At 38.1% G+C, this 19,569-nt stretch overlaps 1 protein-coding gene across 1 annotated transcript; it reads right to left on the reverse strand.

Annotated features, from left to right (window-relative positions):
- Positions 1 to 10,575: 10,575 nt before the first annotated feature.
- LOC137265584 (charged multivesicular body protein 3-like) lies at positions 10,576 to 17,602 on the reverse strand. Its single transcript, XM_067801005.1, has 6 exons — positions 17,466 to 17,602; positions 15,631 to 15,691; positions 12,855 to 13,034; positions 12,257 to 12,378; positions 11,470 to 11,581; positions 10,576 to 11,096 (listed from the first exon to the last, which is right to left on the reverse strand). The coding sequence occupies exons 1-6, from the start codon at positions 17,508 to 17,510 to the stop codon at positions 10,939 to 10,941; spliced, it is 678 nt and encodes a 225-aa protein (XP_067657106.1). The 5' UTR covers positions 17,511 to 17,602; the 3' UTR covers positions 10,576 to 10,938.
- Positions 17,603 to 19,569: the final 1,967 nt, after the last annotated feature.

Genomic DNA, 19,569 nt, shown 5'->3' on the forward strand with positions numbered 1-19,569 from the left:
GATGGAGGCAGGTGCTGTAGTATGTTTATGGTTATAATTTTACACATCTTCATCAAACATCACGATGTAAACATTACAGTATTTAGACAGAAGTATTGTGACATGATATCTTGCCATTAGTTGTCATACCTAGGTTTTTAGTATTCATGGTGTGTAATGATTGCTTTATTGAGCTTCTGCAGTGTTGGGGCTGAAGTATTGGCTGTGGATGATAGGGATGGTAGGAAAATCAGTAAGAGCATTGATCTCAGAATTGGCCCCAGTAAACTGTGTCTTAGACTGATAGATTCACAATCTGTCAGTTCTGGCCCCGATTTCTCGAAACAAACTTAAATGTGAGTTTTGACTTAAGGCTGAGACTTTTCTCAAATTTTCACAGAATCAACTGAAACCTGCACAAAACTCCAACTATATTAAATAATTGAGTTTCATGGATAGATTACTTAAGGTGTTTGGGTTTTTATATTTAGAAATACAGTTGAGTTAAAAATTCAGCTGTTTCAAATTGTGTAACTCAGTTTGAGTAAAAACTTCATTTTTTTTTCAAGAAATCGGGTCCTGATGACAATTCTTCTGGTCTTTGCTTATGTACCAATGAGGAATATATGACCCTTCTGTGTAAATAGCTTGTTCCATACTGTTGATACCATATTATCAACTTCTTACATGTGTGTACTCCTTACTATGTCTAGGTTGTCAGTTGAGCTACTAAAATGATATCATCTATTTGAAGAATGATGGGATGTAACGATGGAAAGTAAATAATCAATCAAATGTATTTCATAGAGTTTTAAGATCTGCTATACACCTGTGGGATCATATTGCATAGAGCAGGCAACATGAAGGTTGCAAGTCTTGTTACATCACACACTGGTAACTAAATCTTTTCTGACAAAGTGTGATGATGATGATGACGATGACGATGACGATGACGATGATGATTAACAGCTGCAACAATATATTATGTTTTTATTTACAGATTGCAATCTGTGGCTTTGAAACATAATTTGAAACATTTGAAACTTACTGAGAATGTTTTTCCCCCATTAATTAGTGCTTTGAAAATATTGAATAGTCTCTAAATCTAAAAGGATTCTCTTTTTTGTTCATTTTGTGCGGCAATCGCAGAATATGCTAATTCTTTACCAATGGACACTAAGTTACTTGTCTGCCTGTTTAAGTATTGCTCATTTGACTGAGAATTGTTTATGTCTGCCTATAGGTCCGATATCTGGACTAAATGTTCTCAGAGGAAAATGGATCATGAAGCTTAATCTACATGTTTTTATACCCCAGTAATGGCACTCAACAAGATAAACTATTCAATAGCAGTGCCAACTCTTATAATAACACTCTCTGACATCTTAAACTGGCATCATGTTCAAATGAACTACTGTGCTTTGGCACCATTGCTAAAGAATCCTCTTTTGATAAATGATTTGCTATCATGCAAGAGACACTCATTTCTGCAGAAAAATGTTAGACATTTTGCCCAAAGGGACCTATCTTGCAGTACTAAGTTCATTCTGTCAGAGTATATTCTGAGTTGTGTCACCATTGTCTTGTAAATAGGTCTTCAGTGTACATTAGAGTATTGTAGTAAAATGTACATATTAAACATTATCATTATCTACATGGTATATTCTGTATTTGTTGTGTCATACAGAGCAGATGTAATGCTGTAATCATTAAATGCTGAAGAAATATGTCAGTTTTGTTGTGTTTGCAACCTACAACAGAATAATTCAAGGTATACTACCGACAAGAAATAAGGGAACTAATGAAATAATAGCGAATTTGAAACTGCTTTAAATATCCACTAAATCAATTTTAGGCGTCAAGTTCAATATCTGGTGTGTCCACCATGTTGGGCAACACATTCACGGCACCTTGATGGCATGCTGTTAATCAATTTCCGGATGGTTGCCCGTGGTATTGCCCGCCATTCCTCTTGGAGACCTGCACCAAGCTGGGCCAGGTTGGCGGGTCCTGGGTCTCTGGCCTACACCCTTCGACCAAGAACGTCCCAGAGATGTTCAATTGGGGACAGGTCTGGGGACTTAGACGGCCAGTCCAATGTCTGGATACCTTCTTGTCAGAGATAAGCGGAGACAATTCGGGCCCGATGTGGTCTGGCATTATCATCTTGGAATACAAAATTTCGGCCGATAACTCTAGCCAATGGAGCCACAACAGGATGCAATATTTGGTCAACGTATCGCTGACCAGTCATGGCTCCGTTAATGATGACCAAATCTGATCGTCTGTCATGTGTAATCCCACCCCACACCATGACACTAACACCTCCATATCGATCATGGTCAAGAATTGCTGCTCTGGCATATTGCTCCCCGCTCCGACGCCAACAATGTTTTCTGCCATCTGTGAATCGTAGGCAAAACCTTGACTCATCAGAGAACATAGTGTAACGCCAGTGGCGCATAGCCCGTCCCTGATGCTGCCTAGCCCATGCCAATCTTTGGCGCTTATGGTGAGCTGAAAGGGTGACACCCTTAAAAGGCCGTCTTGCTTTCAGACGAGCTTGATAGAGTCGGTTTTTAACAGTTGAGGTTGAAATGCGTCTTCCAGTGGGTGTGCGGAATTCTCTATTGATGGCAGGGGCCAATTTAAACCTATCGCGTAGAGCAATTAACGTAATGAGACGATCCTGTCGTGGTGTCGTTGATTTTGGTCTACCACGCCCAGGTCTCGTTGCAACCCCACCCGTTTGACGGTACTTATCCCACAGGTGTGAAATTACACTTTTTGATTTACCCATCTGCCGGGCAACTTCACATAATGATGTCCCCCCATCTATCATCCCCACAATTCTCCATTTTGTTGCTTCACCAAGATACTGCCTCGGAGGCATTTCTGTCAGTAAGTGTCAATCTGTATTGCATTAGTGTTTGCGACTTCTCCAGTACATTTACAGGAGTTAACTTCTGTATGCACGTGTAGCACGTGCTGGGCATGCATTATGCGAAATTCCATTGTCATTGGATGTTGCGTTTGGGAGATACGCCATGATAACGGACCCTGTCACAGTCAAAGTCATCTACATTCAATTTCAGTTTTATATTTATGCCCACTCAGCAATAACCTAGCTGTATTGTGGCTGTCTGTAAATAATTGAGTGTGGCCCAGACAGTCCAGTGATGAACAACGTAAGCATTGACCTGCACCACTGGGAACTGATGACGTGTCAACCATGTCAACAAACCTGACCACCCGATCCCACTATTTGCCACTCATGACAAGAATAGGTTGCTGAAGATCAATTCTTACCTTGATCTTCATGGGTTGGTCTTTAACAAATATGCAGTAAAGAGTATTTTTGCTGCACTCAATATTCAATAATGTAATATTATACAATACTTCAGTGGATAAGACTGACCAGTAACTGATATTAATATGCCAATGTTGATGCTGTGGCAACCATGTTCAAAAAGTAATGTCCTGTAAGATTTCAGAGACAACAGAAGCACCGAGGATGGAACGAAAGAAAAACAAGCCAAGTCTTCGCAATGATACCATACAAGTTTATTTTAGTTTTCAGGAAACATTATATATAATCAATGATGCCATAATAAATACACAAAACAGGTTAACGACGTGCTATTTGTAACGTATGTGCTCAACACTACTACAGCTCATACAGAGCATCAGAAATTAAATAGCCAAAAAGTGTTAACCATGTGGTTTATGTATGATGAGGGCAAAAAACGGATATTGATGAACTTAAGAGTCATGATTAACATACTTGTTCTAAAAAAATAACAAAAAGAGAAAAGACAACAATGAAAATCAAAAACAAACACTGAAGTAACACCTGTTAATATCTACCTTGCATACATGAAACAACACCTCACAAGCGTAAATGATGATTTAAAATCATGACAGGACCATGTAACATCCTGCAACATCAACATCATGGATTGAGAAACCGATGCATTCTAATGGAAAAATGGACTGGCCTTAAATATTGGCAGCAATGAATAATTTTTCCACAGAGAGCAACTACACCTGGGAACAATGTCCGTATAACGCCTTTCATATATTCTAAACTTTCACAAAATTTTGGAAATATCAACATATGACACTGAACATCTGATAATTATCTGTCATAAGACCAAATCCTCCTCTCCAGATGGTTGAGGATCACTGTGTTAACACTATGTTTCTCCAGATGGAACAAGAACACAAAGTAGCTCTATCAAAAGGGTACAAGAACATGATGATAGTGTAGAAAGCATAAGAGCATGTTCCTCTGGATGGTTCAAGAACATGTTCCTCCAGAGGGCATAAGAACATGATGTTCCCCTAGCAAGTACAAGAGCATGTTCCTCTAGATAGTACAAGGACATGATGTTCCTCCAGATGGTGCTTGAACACTAAGTAGCTGTAGAGGTGCAAGAACATAAAGTTCCTGTATATGGCACAAAACCATGTTCCTCCATATGGTAAAAGAACATGGTGTTCCTCTAGATGTACAAGAACATGTTCCTCTAGATGGTACAAGAACAGTATGTAGCTTTAGAAGTATGAGAACATTGTGTTCTCCAGATGGTACAAGAACATATTCCTCTAGATGGTAGAAGAACAGTATGTAGCTCTAGAGGGTATGAGGATATGAGGACACTGTGTTCTCTAGATGGTACAAATTGGTGTTCCTCCAGATGGTACAAGAAACTATGTAGCTCTAGAGGGAACAAAAACATGATGTTCCTATACATGGTATATGAACACCATGTTCTTCCAGAAAGTGTAAGAGGGTTGTTGTGATACAAATGACTCAGTTGAAAGGTAGGAAACAATTATTGTTATAGCGCAATTAAAAAAAAAGGCTTGGATAATTATCTCTGCATTTCAATGCAAGTATTTCCCAGTGCAAATAAATATTTGTATTTTTTATGTCATCTACATAAACAAATGACATGAAATATGAACATTGATAATTTTGTATGGAAAACAGTAAGCAGTGTTCACCTTTCCCAGAGTTCACCTTTCCCAGTGTATATATTTCTTAGTGAAAACTATATTCAGCTACTATTTTGATGATTGGGGGACTCCAGACTCTCCAAAAGTCTGGTGCAAATTCCCAATCTCGTGGCTTGTGCCTTGTGAAACGGACAGAGTCACTTTGTAATTAAGGTATCAGTAACCACATAACTGATGTGCATTGTAAATTTTGTAGCTGTCAAACTGGGCATTGAAATTACTTTATCAAGCTTGGGAAAAGGTCCTCGGCCTTTCATCTTCCCAAAGCTAGCATGTCAATATTTTGTCCACAGACCTGCCTACCTAACTTGCCTTCAAAGTGTATTCATGGAACTGAAAGTGTATTTTGTGGTGTAAAAGTGTACAATCTCATATGCAAAATAATCTGGCCCCTCCCAGCAAGTCTTCCAAATGCATAATATTCATGTCTACAGAATAAAATGCACAATACACATACTTGGCTCCTTTAGTTGATTTTTTTTTTTTCTGGGGATGGAAGTGTGTTTCTGTGTAAACTTCTGATCGAAAGATAATTTTTGGATCTTTCAATCCAGGGGGTTGTCAATGACTTGGTCAGTCATGCTGTTACCATTCATAAGCAACTGGAATATATCCGCAGGATTCAGGTATGTGTGTTAATGGCACTGATAAACAATATGGGAAGAACAGACAAGGAAGTTCTCAATGTTGGTTAATGCTAAAACTTGAACTACATTGTGGAATGAAACTATTTTTTGATGAACATAACACGAATGGTGTACAATCTGCTATGTGGCGTATATTTGCATTTAATGACAAGAAATCAACATAAGCAAGGTAGGCAGGTCAGTTTTCAGGTTGGTTCAGAAACACCTTCATTTTAGGACTCAGGCAACTTTCCAAAATATATTTATAAAGTAGTATGATACGTACAAAAAAGAATCCTAAATAAGGCCATTTCTCTGTTGAAGAGTTTAAGAATATGACACAAAAGTATTCACCAACTTTAAAGTGCCACTGCATATTTGTCTTGACTCCAAAAGCAAGAAGAAAACCAAGCAAGACAAGTGTGTTTCATTATTATTATTATTACTAATCAGATTATTACTTATTAACAAGCAAAAATTTAAACAAGAAACCCTCATTCATTATGATCAGTTATACAGAAATCTGATCTCTATTTCACTACATTAAATACCCTGGCCATATTTTTTACAATTTACTTAAAGTCTAAATAATAAAAGAACAAAGCTAAAAATTTAAGTAAAAACCAGTTACTAAATCAAAATTCCACTTGCATGAGGGAGACATTATACTGACGATGCTGTTTAGAGCTGCATTACTTGCAAACAAAGCTTTGTTAGAGTACATGTCAAAGGTAACAGAATTGAAGTATTTTACACTGGAATATAGAGTGTCAAACATGATCAAACCCAAAAAATTAAATATTTTTTTTTCTGCAACAGAACAATCTGAGGCCCCAAGTGTCTTGTTTCTGTTTTCACTTACACAATGCATGTTTCTACAATCACTAATTGGTGCATCTAGATACATGGAAAGTGTGAAATATTAGAGGAGAATCGGTTTACTGCCGTATTAGCAGATCCCTATATTTGGTCTTCGGGTCAGTATACGGTAATGCAATCCAAAAATTCGGTATTTTCGTCTTTTGTCCTGTTCTTTCATCTAGTAAAAAAATTAGAAAGATTTTGGTTATTTTTTTCTCTGTGTATTAAACAACGTAAAGTTTGGTTCTTGTCAATTTTCTGCAAAACGGACAGAACCAAACCAAAACGAACCCGCAAAACATACTGTACTGTGACAAGAGTGTAACGTGTCACCCATATGCAATATAATTATAGTTATGAATAATATGAACTGAAATTTGTGTAGTGCCTGGTATAAATCGGAAAATGAACGTTTCAAATCAATTCCATGTGAATATAAGACCACCTGGTATGGACCGAGTTCTATATTTAACCCTTAATTCCAACAAATGATGGCACAAAAATTAATAACCAGAATCACAGACAATGAAACTGATGAAAGACAACAGACATATCTGTACAATTAAGTATGGTGAAATATCTCATGTAGAAAACTGTACAAATTAAATACAAATAAACTGGATATCCACAATTTAGAGAATACTATACAAGCATTAGAATTCTTGATTCCATTTTTTTTAACATCTTAATGCATTGACCATCTCTCATCCACTTTTAAATCCAGTCTTAAAACCCACCTTATCAACCATTATACCTAAAAAGAAACCCCTTGAACTCATGCCATTGTGAAGAACTCTGATACCACTGTTACTATTGTTTGAGGCCATGTGCTTCGACTAGTTCCAGCATACCTTCATGACGTGCCAATAATATCCTTAATATCATTATCTTATTTCACCATTAAACCCTCGTAATTTTCAGGACAGTTCACCAAGATATGTAAGGGAGATAATTGTCACCGAAAAGTTACCTCCCCTTGGTCAGTGGCCCCATTTAATTTTCATGGCTACCCACCAATGCCTATAGTAACGAATGCCACCAGCTAATATTGCTAACCTATGGTAAGCAGTCTATGCTTGCTGTTAATATATGAGGCAAACACTACCATTCTGTTCATGACAAAGGTGTATAGTACTTAGCTTAGGTCATCCAAAGTGGGAGCCGCAAGTAACAATCTATTGGAAAAGATGTTGAGATAAATATTGATGGATGAAAATTAAATATTATGCTTCATTATCTGTCTTTTTTGAAATGTGAAAGATTCTCTGATCCCCAACTAGTGTAACATGTGACCCAGACATGTACATATTGGTAATTTGTCCGTCATAATATTTTCTGGTGTTATGTGTGGCTGAATTAAATTTTCATAGTCACACTTGACATGACAAATCATTGTATATATCTAATCCTAACATGAATACTGGGCATAATAACTTGGAGGTAATGTTTCACTAACAACTGCTTGTATTTTGATAACAATTAAATGGATAGTATGATAATATGAGCTTAATCTACTGACAAACAAGGATAAGTTTGACCGGCGCACAGAACATGTTTATAAGAAGAGCGGTGCACAGCAATGAACAAACCCATTTTATTTGTGAAAGGGAGAGCAGATGTAGACTAGAGCATGACTATGAAACTGATTCCACTTGTAGCTGCATGTGCGGCTACACTTGACTTTCATGCGGTCACACTTGAACAGGACAAGCTGGGTCCCCTTTGCTCACAATGACATGGGCAGCACTTATGCTAATATTTGTCAACTGTAAAGTCGGTGCTCAACTTATCCTTGTTTGCCAGTAGTATTCTGTACAACATCGACATGTTGACCGTTTCCTTCATTTGGTTCATAATGATAACTTTATAAGAATATAATAAACTCTGAGGGTTGTTGATCTTTCTTCTCATGTGATACTAATGTAATACATCATCTTGTAACAGGACCATACCAAACAGAGACTCTTCTTAAAACCATACCACAAAATTGTCATGAACACCACATGTTCATTTGGCCTCAAAATGAAACGATATCTCATTTGAATTGAATATCAGAGATTCTTTAAACAAACATGCTCCTGAAGGATACAAAAGCTAACAAACTGGGTTGTTACGATATATTTCAAGGTTGTGCACACAACATTGTATGTACAGGGAAAAAGATGGAGTCAAATTTTACAACATAAAATTCAACTTCATGCAACAACACGAAAATTGTACAAGGTCTTATCTGGCCATACAGCACAGACCCGTACAGTTGTTCAATGACACACTCTATCATGGTGTAATACTTATCTCTGAGGGATGTTTAAAGACAAAATGTCCTGTTTCATGGATTTGTATACATTCGGTGATAGATTTGGCTCTTTTGCAGTGTATTTGCAAAACCAACCAATCCATCCAGGTTCCTGCAACAGCAACAACACTGAATCTGGGGTGGAAATAGCTTTAAAATTGCTAGTGCACACTTGTCCTCATAACTTTGTCAGTATTCCGGATGATTTTCTTGTTCAGATTTTAAATATTAAGCAACATAATTAACACTGGAAAGTCAGTTGGACACCGGTACAGTGTGATATACATATTCGCTTGACTGATCGAAAAAACTGGCCTGGACTTGCATGTTGGGGAAAGGGTTATTTCCATCCCTGTGAATGCATTGTCCAGTGAGGTTTCAGATTGTATTTGCAATAAAGCCAGAACATCTTGTGTGGAAGTTTATGATATATAAATAAATACTTTGTGTTATTTGATGATTCTACACAACTTCAAATGATGACTGACTACAGAATATGCAGAGACCTGAAGTTCTTCCTTGGAGACAACAGTGACCTGTACGTCAGAGTTCAACACAGTTGTTTGACTGTGGCAGCTTGTGCCAGAGCCTTACAGCCTCTTCCTACCCCGTCAACATCAGACAAAAATGGTAGGAATTGCATTCAGTTTAGGCACAGAAGACCTACCTTACAGCTGTGCTGCATCAGTACATTGATCCATGGGCCGCTGACACGATGTGATACAAAAAGTTTTACACTGTCGTATATGCCAATACAATACTTCAACACTGGGCAGTGATATGTCAGTCTACTCTAATTTGTGAGAACTCCCAATTGTGAGACTTCCAGTTGTGAGACAGTAGAGTGGGCTATTAACAAAGAAAACAAAACATACTCCCCTATCTGATAGAATGGATCATCCCCGATATCTCCAGGATACGTTTCCATAAATCTCCACTATACCCTGAATGCATCTACGACTCCGTTTAATCAAATCAGCACTTGAAGAACATAAAGTTTGCAAAACATTCTAAAACATTGTATTTAACTTGCCATTACATCATAACATTTCAGCCAAGTTTGATATAAATCTGACACTGATGGGTTATCAACCTAATTCTCCGTAACATAAAAATTAATTTACATGCTTAGATTTACTGTCTTAAATAACTCAGTAATGAGCTGTCCCCACTTTCATTGTAGGGATGAGGAAGCACCACCTGTGTGCACTGAACCATTAATTAATGTGTCTCACAACTGGGAGTTCTCACAAATGGGAGGACACTGATACATCAATGTTTGACTTTGAATACTTTCTATTTGCGATATCTGTCAAGAAAGACTTACTTTTGTTTGATGATTCAAACAAATGCATACTTATTTACCCTTCACTATGTTATTAATGCTTGTATTTTAATACCATTCACAAAAACTGCCTCTAAACATTGAAAAAACCCTTATGAAATTTCCCGGAATACTTTTAAACGATTTTGTTCTGACCCTGAGGTGTTTTATAGTTGGTGCTACAATTAAAGATTTTAGTATTGTGATGTGTATTGTACCACCACTCTTGTATTGGGATTTGTATCAGATCGAAGCTTCAGTGCACTATACTTTGGCAAAATATCGTTGTGAATAACATTTTAGTATCATGATGTATCATATCGCAGGTTGTATGCCAATACCAGCACTATTTTACATTCGGACTCACTTCACCCGACCTGACATATACCAATATTACACTGGTATTGACCTGTATGTGGTGTGTACAACCCCATGAAATCTTCGAAAATAAAAACAATTTACATGGAAGATTTTAAAGTGATGTTTGTTTCTCATTTCATTAAAAAATGCAAGTTGTTCACTGATCTTGTATGACTGAACATTTCCAGAATTCCCTATTGTCACTTAAACTAAACTGAAATAATATTTCTAAAAGGCATCAGCAAGTATTTATATTATAATGATATTGATATTTCAAAATAATTCCAGATTTTCCTCCTCAAAACATTCCTCTCTATAGTCTTAGTTGTCTGTCAATCATTCCATTTTGCCGTTATGACATAAATAGGTTATCTGAGCACTTGATACTGTATGACATCCTGTAACAATTAATGGACACTTCAGTGAGTCATTGCAGTCTTATTACACAATGGATCATAATTCTGTAAGTTCTAACTCCGAAGTGCCTCCAGTCTCGCTTTCATTTCATCCATTTCCTCTTCGTCCTCATCATCGTCATGTGATGCAGATGGTGTCACACCTGTAGCCCCCTCCAACTCTCCTGTTGGCAGAGAGTCATTGACTGCTGCTGGCGCCTTCCCGATAACACCTAGGAAAGAATAGAGTGCTGAGTTAATGGTGAGTTGAAGATGTGCTGAAGGTTGTTGGTGAGCTGAAAAAATCGGCCAAAGCTGAGCCAACCCTTGGTCTCAGTTTAAAATCCATACTCAGTATCCATTGGGGACACCTTATATCCATGTAGCCATTTTTAGTGAACCAAGAACCTGGGCCTAGATTTTCAAAGCTCTCTTACTGCTAAGATAGTTGTCAGTAAAATTAAGGTATGGCACATACAACTATCGTCGCTCAAACAGAGCTTCAAAAATCTACACTTTGCTCATTTCAGGATCACATGGATCTTTGTACTGCTTTGTACTGTAAAATAAATTCCTGAATCGATTATTTCTCAGATCTCAGCTTACCTGCAGTGAGCTCGAACAGGACCTTATCAACCTCCTCATCAGCCTCATCATCAAGCTCCTCATCATCGGCCATCTCCATTGTATCCTCCATCATTTCTTCCATGATCCCAGCCTACAACAGGGTACAGCCTACTCTGTCATATTGTCCTCTGTTGAAAGCAGTGTTCCACAAACTTCCCACATTTTGTTAGCCAGTCGAGCTGGCTATGCTTGAAAGTTACTAGCCCACAAAATGATTCATTACCCGAAGTTTGAATGTATAATTTGAATTTTACTTAGGTAAAGATTACCAAAAAATAACAATAACATATTGTCGATAGAACACAGGTTTCATCATTCAGCTGCTTTTATGAATAACATTTTTATCAGACCATAACCCTGCAAAGATTTAAAAGTTTATCATAACTAATCAAGTCGGAGAGATTGATATTTACCAAATAAACCTGTGAAAACTTACTGGCCAGTTGGGTTCGTAACTGAAGATTTACTGTCCTGACTCGATTTTTACTAGCCGTGGGCTCGCGGGCCAATGGCTATTTAGCACACTGGTTGAAAGTAATCTGATGAAGTGCATGGCTGTCTGTTTATTGGATTAATTTGGATTTTGGGGATACTTATTTAAAAAATATTCTATCTGCTATGACTCGCAAAAAATAGAAACTATTTGGGAGTAGTTTACGAAATTGTTCAGTCAGATATGCAGGGATCGCACACTATTGTAAACCTTGCATTCTAGTTCTGGGTTGGTCTTCTCCCATGGTATGAAATATTATTGTAGCATCCTTACCTTCATCATTTCCTTGGATAGTTCCCTCATGGTTGCCTGGATCTCTGGCACCTTCACCAGCGCCTGCATGGAGGTCATCACCTGTGTGCTCTTCTCCAGAGCTCCTGCCAGTCGTAGTGATGCTGGTGACAAAAGCAACCGATCAACCAAGTTGTCAACATATTGTCAACCATGTTGGTAGGTGGGCAGGTGGGCAGGTGGGTATGCATGGGTGGATAGGTAGGTAGGTAGGTAGGTGGGTATGCATCGGTGGGTGGGTAGGTAGGTAGGTAGGTAGGTAGGCAGTTCGGTGGGTGGGTGGGTGGGTCGGTCGGTCGGTGGGTCGGTCGGTAGGTAGGTGAAGATGTGGGTTAGAATTGGCCTTCCATGAACCATGCTTGTCATAAAAAGTGACCAACGGGATCGGGTGGTCAAGCTCATTGGCTTGGTTGACACATTTCATAGATTCCCAACAGATCGATGCTCATGTTGTTGATCACTGAATTGTCTGGTCCAGGCTCGATTATTTACAAACCACCGCCATATATAGCTGGAATACTGCTGAGTGCTGCGGCATGGAACTAAACTCACTCACTCACTTCTAGTTCTCTGTCCTCACCTAGCTGGTTCTTCATGCTCATCTGGACAGAGTTGATGTGAGCTTTGGACGTATATAGTTTGTTGACAACCTTTCGTGCCTTCATGATCTCCTTTGCGAGAATTCTGCAAGATTCTGTTTCCCCTCGTTTAGCCGATGCCTTCAGCAGCTTCTTCGTCTTTTCCTCCTCCCTCTGTATAGCTGAAACCAAGGAGGCAGCAACAGATAATGCTAGGGGTGGGCAATAATAGTATTAATACCGGGTAATGGGTATACTGCAATTCAAACTTCACAGAATTATTAAGATATATTGCGGTACATTTTTCTTGAACCGTTTCACCTGATATGATTGGCAATTTTCATGAACATGATTGGTAATATGCATGACAATAACATTTGTATTTCCTTTATGTCATGATGCATTAATAGTTTTGAGAATGTTTATTGGTCCTGTAATTGCATTTGTGTGACTATTAAACCATATAAATAAAAGGACAATGAGTGTCAGTATGAAAGAAACCAAAATGGCAGGCACAGCTGAAGAAGCTTTTTCCAAACTTTAGAGCAAAGTTTTCAATTTGGATACATTTTCAACTGATCTCTTTTAGGTTCACATCTAAGTCCTGGTCATTGCCATTGTTGCAAAAGGTGGGAAATGGTAATTTTTGCTACCTTAAACCATGTGTTGCACATATCACAATATATCACAATACGGAATAGTTAAAGCACAGTTCAGACCTAAAACAACAACGGTGTGTAATTATTACAGTGCACCCTGTCCAACTCGGACTCTGAATTTCTCAGATTGCTGTATATAACGAAACTGAAATTGCGGTCTGATGTAATCCTTCTTCATAGGAAATTTCTGTGTAACTCGGACTGCTGTCTAATTCAGACTTTTTAGTTGCTCCCAAGTCAGTCCAAATTAGGCAGAGTACACTGTATGTGGATTTACATGTCTCTCTATTTTTGCACCCAAAGAACTTCCCGTGTTTATGGGTCCAAGTGACGAGCTGTTCTTTGGTGAGACACCAGAGTCCAGTCTAATGACTCAAATACAATGCTTGTCTGCAAGATCTAAGGTTGGTCCTTGAGTGAATGACTGATTGAGTTAAAATTTAAAGTCGCTTTGGCAATATTTCAGACATATGGTGACAATAACAACACACAGATTAATGGTTGGCCCTTGAACACAGCTAATCAAATTGCATGGGTACCATACCAGACAATATGCATTTTTCACAATCAACAACATGTCTGCTCCTTCAAGATATGTAAAATTATGACAAGTGCAAGATCTATGGAGTGACTGAATGAGTTTAAATTTATGCTTCACTCAGCAATATTCCAGCTATATGGTGGCAGTCTGTAAATAATCGAGTCTGGACTAGACAATCATGTGATCACCAGCATGAGCATCGATCTGCACAAGCGGGAACCGATGACATGTGTCAACCACGTCAGTGAGCCTGACCACCCGATCCCATTAGTCACCTCTTACAACAAGCATAGTCGCCTTTTATGGCAAACAAGAAGGCCTATTGTGCCCTAGACCTTCAAGGGTGAAAGATCTACAGAATCTGTGAATTAGATTCTTTTGTGGACTAAAATCATTCAGTGGAAGAAATGATATGGTGCATATCTGCCATATCAATTAGTGCTGAAATGTTATACTGCGGTATTTTGTTTTTGGTTCACCGAAAATGACTTTGAAAACATGGTATGTTCGACTTTTGTAATGAAAACAAAAACATCATCTTACACACCTTATGCATATTATTTCCGGAATGTCATAAAAAATATTCAGTGTAATTTAATTCTAGATGAAATCTTTATGTATCTACAGTTTCTGATATTTTACTGCAGCTATTGTCAACGACTCATGCTAATTTGACTGGATGAATGAAATCGTGAAAAGGCACTTTAGACCTTAGTTTAAGTTCAAATTCCAAGAAGATTTCTTCTTTAACTAACCAAAAGGTGCCTTTTCACTCAGTCTAAGCAAACTTACTCAGTATTTTTCTTACACTCCTCTGCCGAGTCTAACAAACCCTAGTAGGAGGTCACGTCAGGTAACTTTTGACACTGACCAGTCTGAACAGAGCTTACCAATTCGTGAAAGTGGACATTTGCACATACCTTTTGAACTTTTACCTTGAAAAGGTTTGTACCCTTATGATTCCAAATGCTATTTTCCGTACTATCGCTTCTGAGTGATGCACATGGAGTACGCTATACAACACTGTCAAGAGCATTATTGTCATTATTCATTTTTGTCGTTATTGTCATAATATTTCAGCTTCCGGAAATATTAACAAATGATATCATTACAAGGCCCGCAGCATATATGCTGCAGGTTAAATATCTGAGATTTTCATTTGTTAAGGGATCAGTGTCAGTAACTGGGGAATTTTGTAAGTCCCACCAAACCCTAAACAGTAGCCTTTGTCTGATTGGCTTAATCTGTTTGTCCGTCTCACGTTTGATTGGACAGTCACAGGTTGCTCAAAGGTCATCTGACATGACCTCCTACAAGGGTTTGTTAGACTAGGAGTGTAATGCATAATACCGGGGCTAAGAATACTTAGATGCCTTTCCACTAAAACGTTCACCTTTTCAAATTTTATTGTTAATGAACTGGACCGAATTGTAACAAACCGAGAGCTGTGTACCGTGATAAGTACCAAAATCCTGCATGCCGTACTGTCACATCCCTAATATCAAAGTTTCAAACACTGTGATGTTTGGGGTTTCAGAAGACCATCACAAATATCAAAAGATTTGACAAAGGACATACCTTTTATCTGTCTCTCAAGGTTGTAGCCTTCCTTTCGCATTTTGTGTGACCACTCATTGACCTAGGAATGCAAAACATTACGATTAAGACCATGGACACTGTCACAGGTAACTGAATATGAAAGACATTAAGTTGCATTCACTTGCTGCATTAACTACATACAAGCTATGAGGCTTTAGTAAGGGTGATCAAACTGCACATCTCTCAAATCTGGACCATACACTGATAAGGCCTCAGATCATTAGATGAAGACAGCAGTATCTTTAAGCTGGGGTGATGAAAGAAGGAAAACACATCCAGTGTTGCAGATATGATATCCACATTGAAAGGAAAATGTTTTTGCATTAACCATGTTTACTAAAGCTGTCTCTACTGACATACAATTTGTTCAGAAAAAGAAGGTATTATCTTTTCATTATACCTTTCCTGTGCATGTTTATCTAATTCTGCCAATCCTCATGATTCCTGTTGCTAGCTGGTAATATTAGCATGATCAGAAATACACCCTGGGGCAAAGAACTTAGCAGTGACGATGAATCTGTGGATGTCAACATGAATATGAATTCTCCTCTAAGATGATGATTGCCATGATGATGATGATTTGTGTAAATTCCTTGTGTGCTTTCAACATAATACCTGTTGCTGCTTTGTTTAAGGTAATGAACAACAATACCAATAAAATAACAAATAGTGGTAACAAGGGTAGCTGAGACAGCAAACAAACAAACAAACAAACAAATAAATAAATAAATGCTAGCATTTGATGCAACACTTTACGGCAGTTTAAGGAGAATTATACTAATATAAGACACTCATTTGGATTAAAATAGACTGAATCCATGGGAGTGCTGATTATCCTAAACAATCAAATTCCAAACATGAATTAAACTTGCTTGAGTGGCATTTTAGAAGTTGAGATGTACAGTATAGAACAATATTTTATGGATAACACCGCACTCATGAAATAAAAAAGTTGTTATCCATAAACAATTGTTCATAGTGCATTAAACTGTGGTCTTCGAAGGTGGATAATAATCACATGGTATTCATGAAGGTTGACAGACTGATTCTTATGACCGTTGAAGTTAATTTCACTTCTTTACCAGAATGTGTTATCAAGAGATCAAAAATATTTTTTTTCTGTGCATCATTTGTCTTATCAAACCAACAGAACTGAACTGTTAGTTGTGTACTGGAATGTACCATGTTCACACAGGATTTAGGATTTCCGGAAGTTAGCACTCCTGGGAATATCAAACTCTCATTGCCAGCTTAACCTGAGGTAATCTGAAGAATTACTACTAGTGTTATGATGAACAATATGGCTTTTCGCAGAGAGATGGACCACTGAGCTTTGACAGCCTTCCTGGCAATACTCAAAACTTAATACAAATTGTGTGGATGTGCTTCAAATTAACAAAACGGTGAGACAGCTAATCTCAACTCGTTTCTTACAGTCGATAATTTGAACTCGTAACATAAAGTGGTGACTGTCACTATACATACAGAGGACATTCTCATCCCATACCTCACTCAGTCACGAGATTTCGGAGTTAGATCTATTTTTATGAACATTTTACTTTGATATTTTCTGAAATTTACTCCTGCGTATTGACCAACAAGCCAGTAGATAAAGAGACACCAAATGGGTTAAAAGCGGAAACATTTGCGCTACCTGTAAAATCAATCTGAGACACCTGTCGCAAACTGAAGGATGACTCAAATCACATCGTACTCCTTTCGAAATAATACACAGACAGATCACATTTGGACATCAGGAAAGTATGTCTTGTTATCCTAATAACAGTCGATTGGTTGTGAAATCGTGTACTTACCAACTCTTTGGGGGGCTTTTCGTGACCTTTTCCAAACAAACCCATTGCTGTTTATCGAGGAATAATCAACACCTTTACAATAATGTCATGGTACTATTAAAGAAATTGCAAAATCGGGAACTATCATCCAAAACTTCCGCATTGACATGCGTAATCGCGACTTCCTGAATAAACAAAAAGGGGAGTAACTCTTGACGACATAGGAAAGATGTCACGACGGGCCAAAGATTTGTAGTTTATATATCGAGGTGCGTGAGAGTGAGTGTGCGTGCGTGCTAGACGTGTGTGCTTCTACCCGAGAAGAACCCGGTAGGAATTTTTGATCGCCCGACGATCCATGTTTTGTCGCAAGAGACGACTAATGGAAGTGGGTGGTCAGGCGCGGTCAGGTTTGCTGACTTGCTTGACTCATATTATCGTATCACAGTTGCGCAGGTCAGTGCTTATTGATCACCTCATTATGTTGTCCAGACTCGATTATTTTCAGACTGCCGCCATATAGCTGGAATAATGCCGAGTGCGGCGTTCGACAAGACAACATCCAACCAATACCTCCCTGATATCTCCCCGACGATACTAGACTGTAATATCACCCCGGATATCATCCCAGTATTATTCTGATATCACCATATTTTCCCTTACAACACAAGACCCCAATATTATCTGTCACAATGTTGCTGAGTGCGGCTCCAACCAACCAACCAACCAACCAACCAACCAAACGTGTATACGCTCGTACGTGTCTGTGTGTGTTTACAAGTTTGCAGAAAGTCCGACACATTATCCTAACTTTGGGTAAACAAGTAACAAATGCTTGTTCTATCACTGAAAGGGACGGTGGAGTAGTTTGGTATGAATTAACCACAAGTTTTTAAAGAATAAGTTTGGTGTTCTGCTTATGACTAACCACGAGTCTTTCATATGCAATGGTTAAAAGAGTACAAAAATGAGTTTATTCGATCTTTAAAGCGTTCTGTCGTCATATCGAAACTCGAGTTTGATTTCCCACATGGGTACAATGTGTGTTCCCTGCTGAGATATTACTGGAATATTTCTACCAGCGGCGTAAAACTAAAATCACCCATTCTCTCTATTACCAGAATGGGAATGCGTGGCAGGGTAACGACAATGTTTATCTTTAATATACTTCAAAGTAGGGCTGGTCAGTGTCAGAGCGGAGGCTCGATCCTCTTGGACGCAAGTCTTTTACAAAGCTAAGAGAAAATTCATTGACAAGTGATTGAGTATAGTTTTACGCCACTTTTAGCAATATTTCAGCCACACAAAATAGGCTTCACACATTGTACCGGGGCCTTTGTGACGAGCGAACGCTTTAACCAACAGATTACCCCCACCGCAATGAATAATAATAAAAGGCAACTGCTCATTATATGGTACCATCCGAGGCTTCTGAAATATATTTATAACGCTATTACCGATCACTTCACAATTTTACCAATGTAGCATTTCCACTCCTCGATATGACCCAAGTGTATCGTTTTTTTCAAATGTTACTTTAAACAATTAGCGAAACTTATCATGCAGCCATTATTGTACATAATAAATATAACAAGCGAGTGCGATAAGTGGATGGCATGGTCTGTTGACTCACATGGGAATATTTTAACTGGCGAAGCTGTTTTATGACTAAGATCTTTCATGGATAAATGTACTTTTTGATTGTTTGAAACACAACGTTTTGGGGTAATTTCAGACCCCATTCATCAGGTGAACTGACAGTTCAGTTTTAGATTTTAGCTGTTTTTATATTGAAAGTGGATGAACAATATTCTTGTATACTATTTACCGTTGTTTGTCGTGCGTCCTCGACACTTATGTTCAGTTTTTATGCAAATTGTAAGGAGTCAAGAATATCTGAACTACAATGCGTTCAAAGCATTTCAAAACTGTTGGAGTTGAAGATTGTGTATTGTTTTGTTGTTTTTTAGGGATCATATATTACAGTGTCAGTTGTAGAGGAAGTATAATGGACATCTATTGAACATGGAAAAGGCTTTTCAGATATGCCCCATACAGTTCATTGCATTCTTTCAGTTGCGTAGTAATTAAATTAATAAAACGGCCCACACCATTCCCTCGTAGG

The sequence above is a fragment of the Haliotis asinina genome, chromosome 15, assembly GCF_037392515.1.
Source record: "Haliotis asinina isolate JCU_RB_2024 chromosome 15, JCU_Hal_asi_v2, whole genome shotgun sequence".
NCBI classification, from domain to species: domain Eukaryota; kingdom Metazoa; phylum Mollusca; class Gastropoda; order Lepetellida; family Haliotidae; genus Haliotis; species Haliotis asinina.

What these genes read in the sequence shown, in the direction of transcription:
- LOC137265584 (XM_067801005.1), bottom strand. Translation starts at nt 17,510, where the DNA reads ATGGGTTTGTTTGGAAAAGGTCACGAAAAGCCCCCCAAAGAGTTG. An exon ending in AAAAGCCCCCCAAAGAGTTG is followed by an intron (nt 15,692 to 17,465) that starts GTAAGTACACGA and finishes TTGCATTCCTAG; the next exon opens with GTCAATGAGTGGTCACACAA. An exon ending in GAGCATGAAGAACCAGCTAG is followed by an intron (nt 12,379 to 12,854) that starts GTGAGGACAGAG and finishes TTTTGTCACCAG; the next exon opens with CATCACTACGACTGGCAGGA.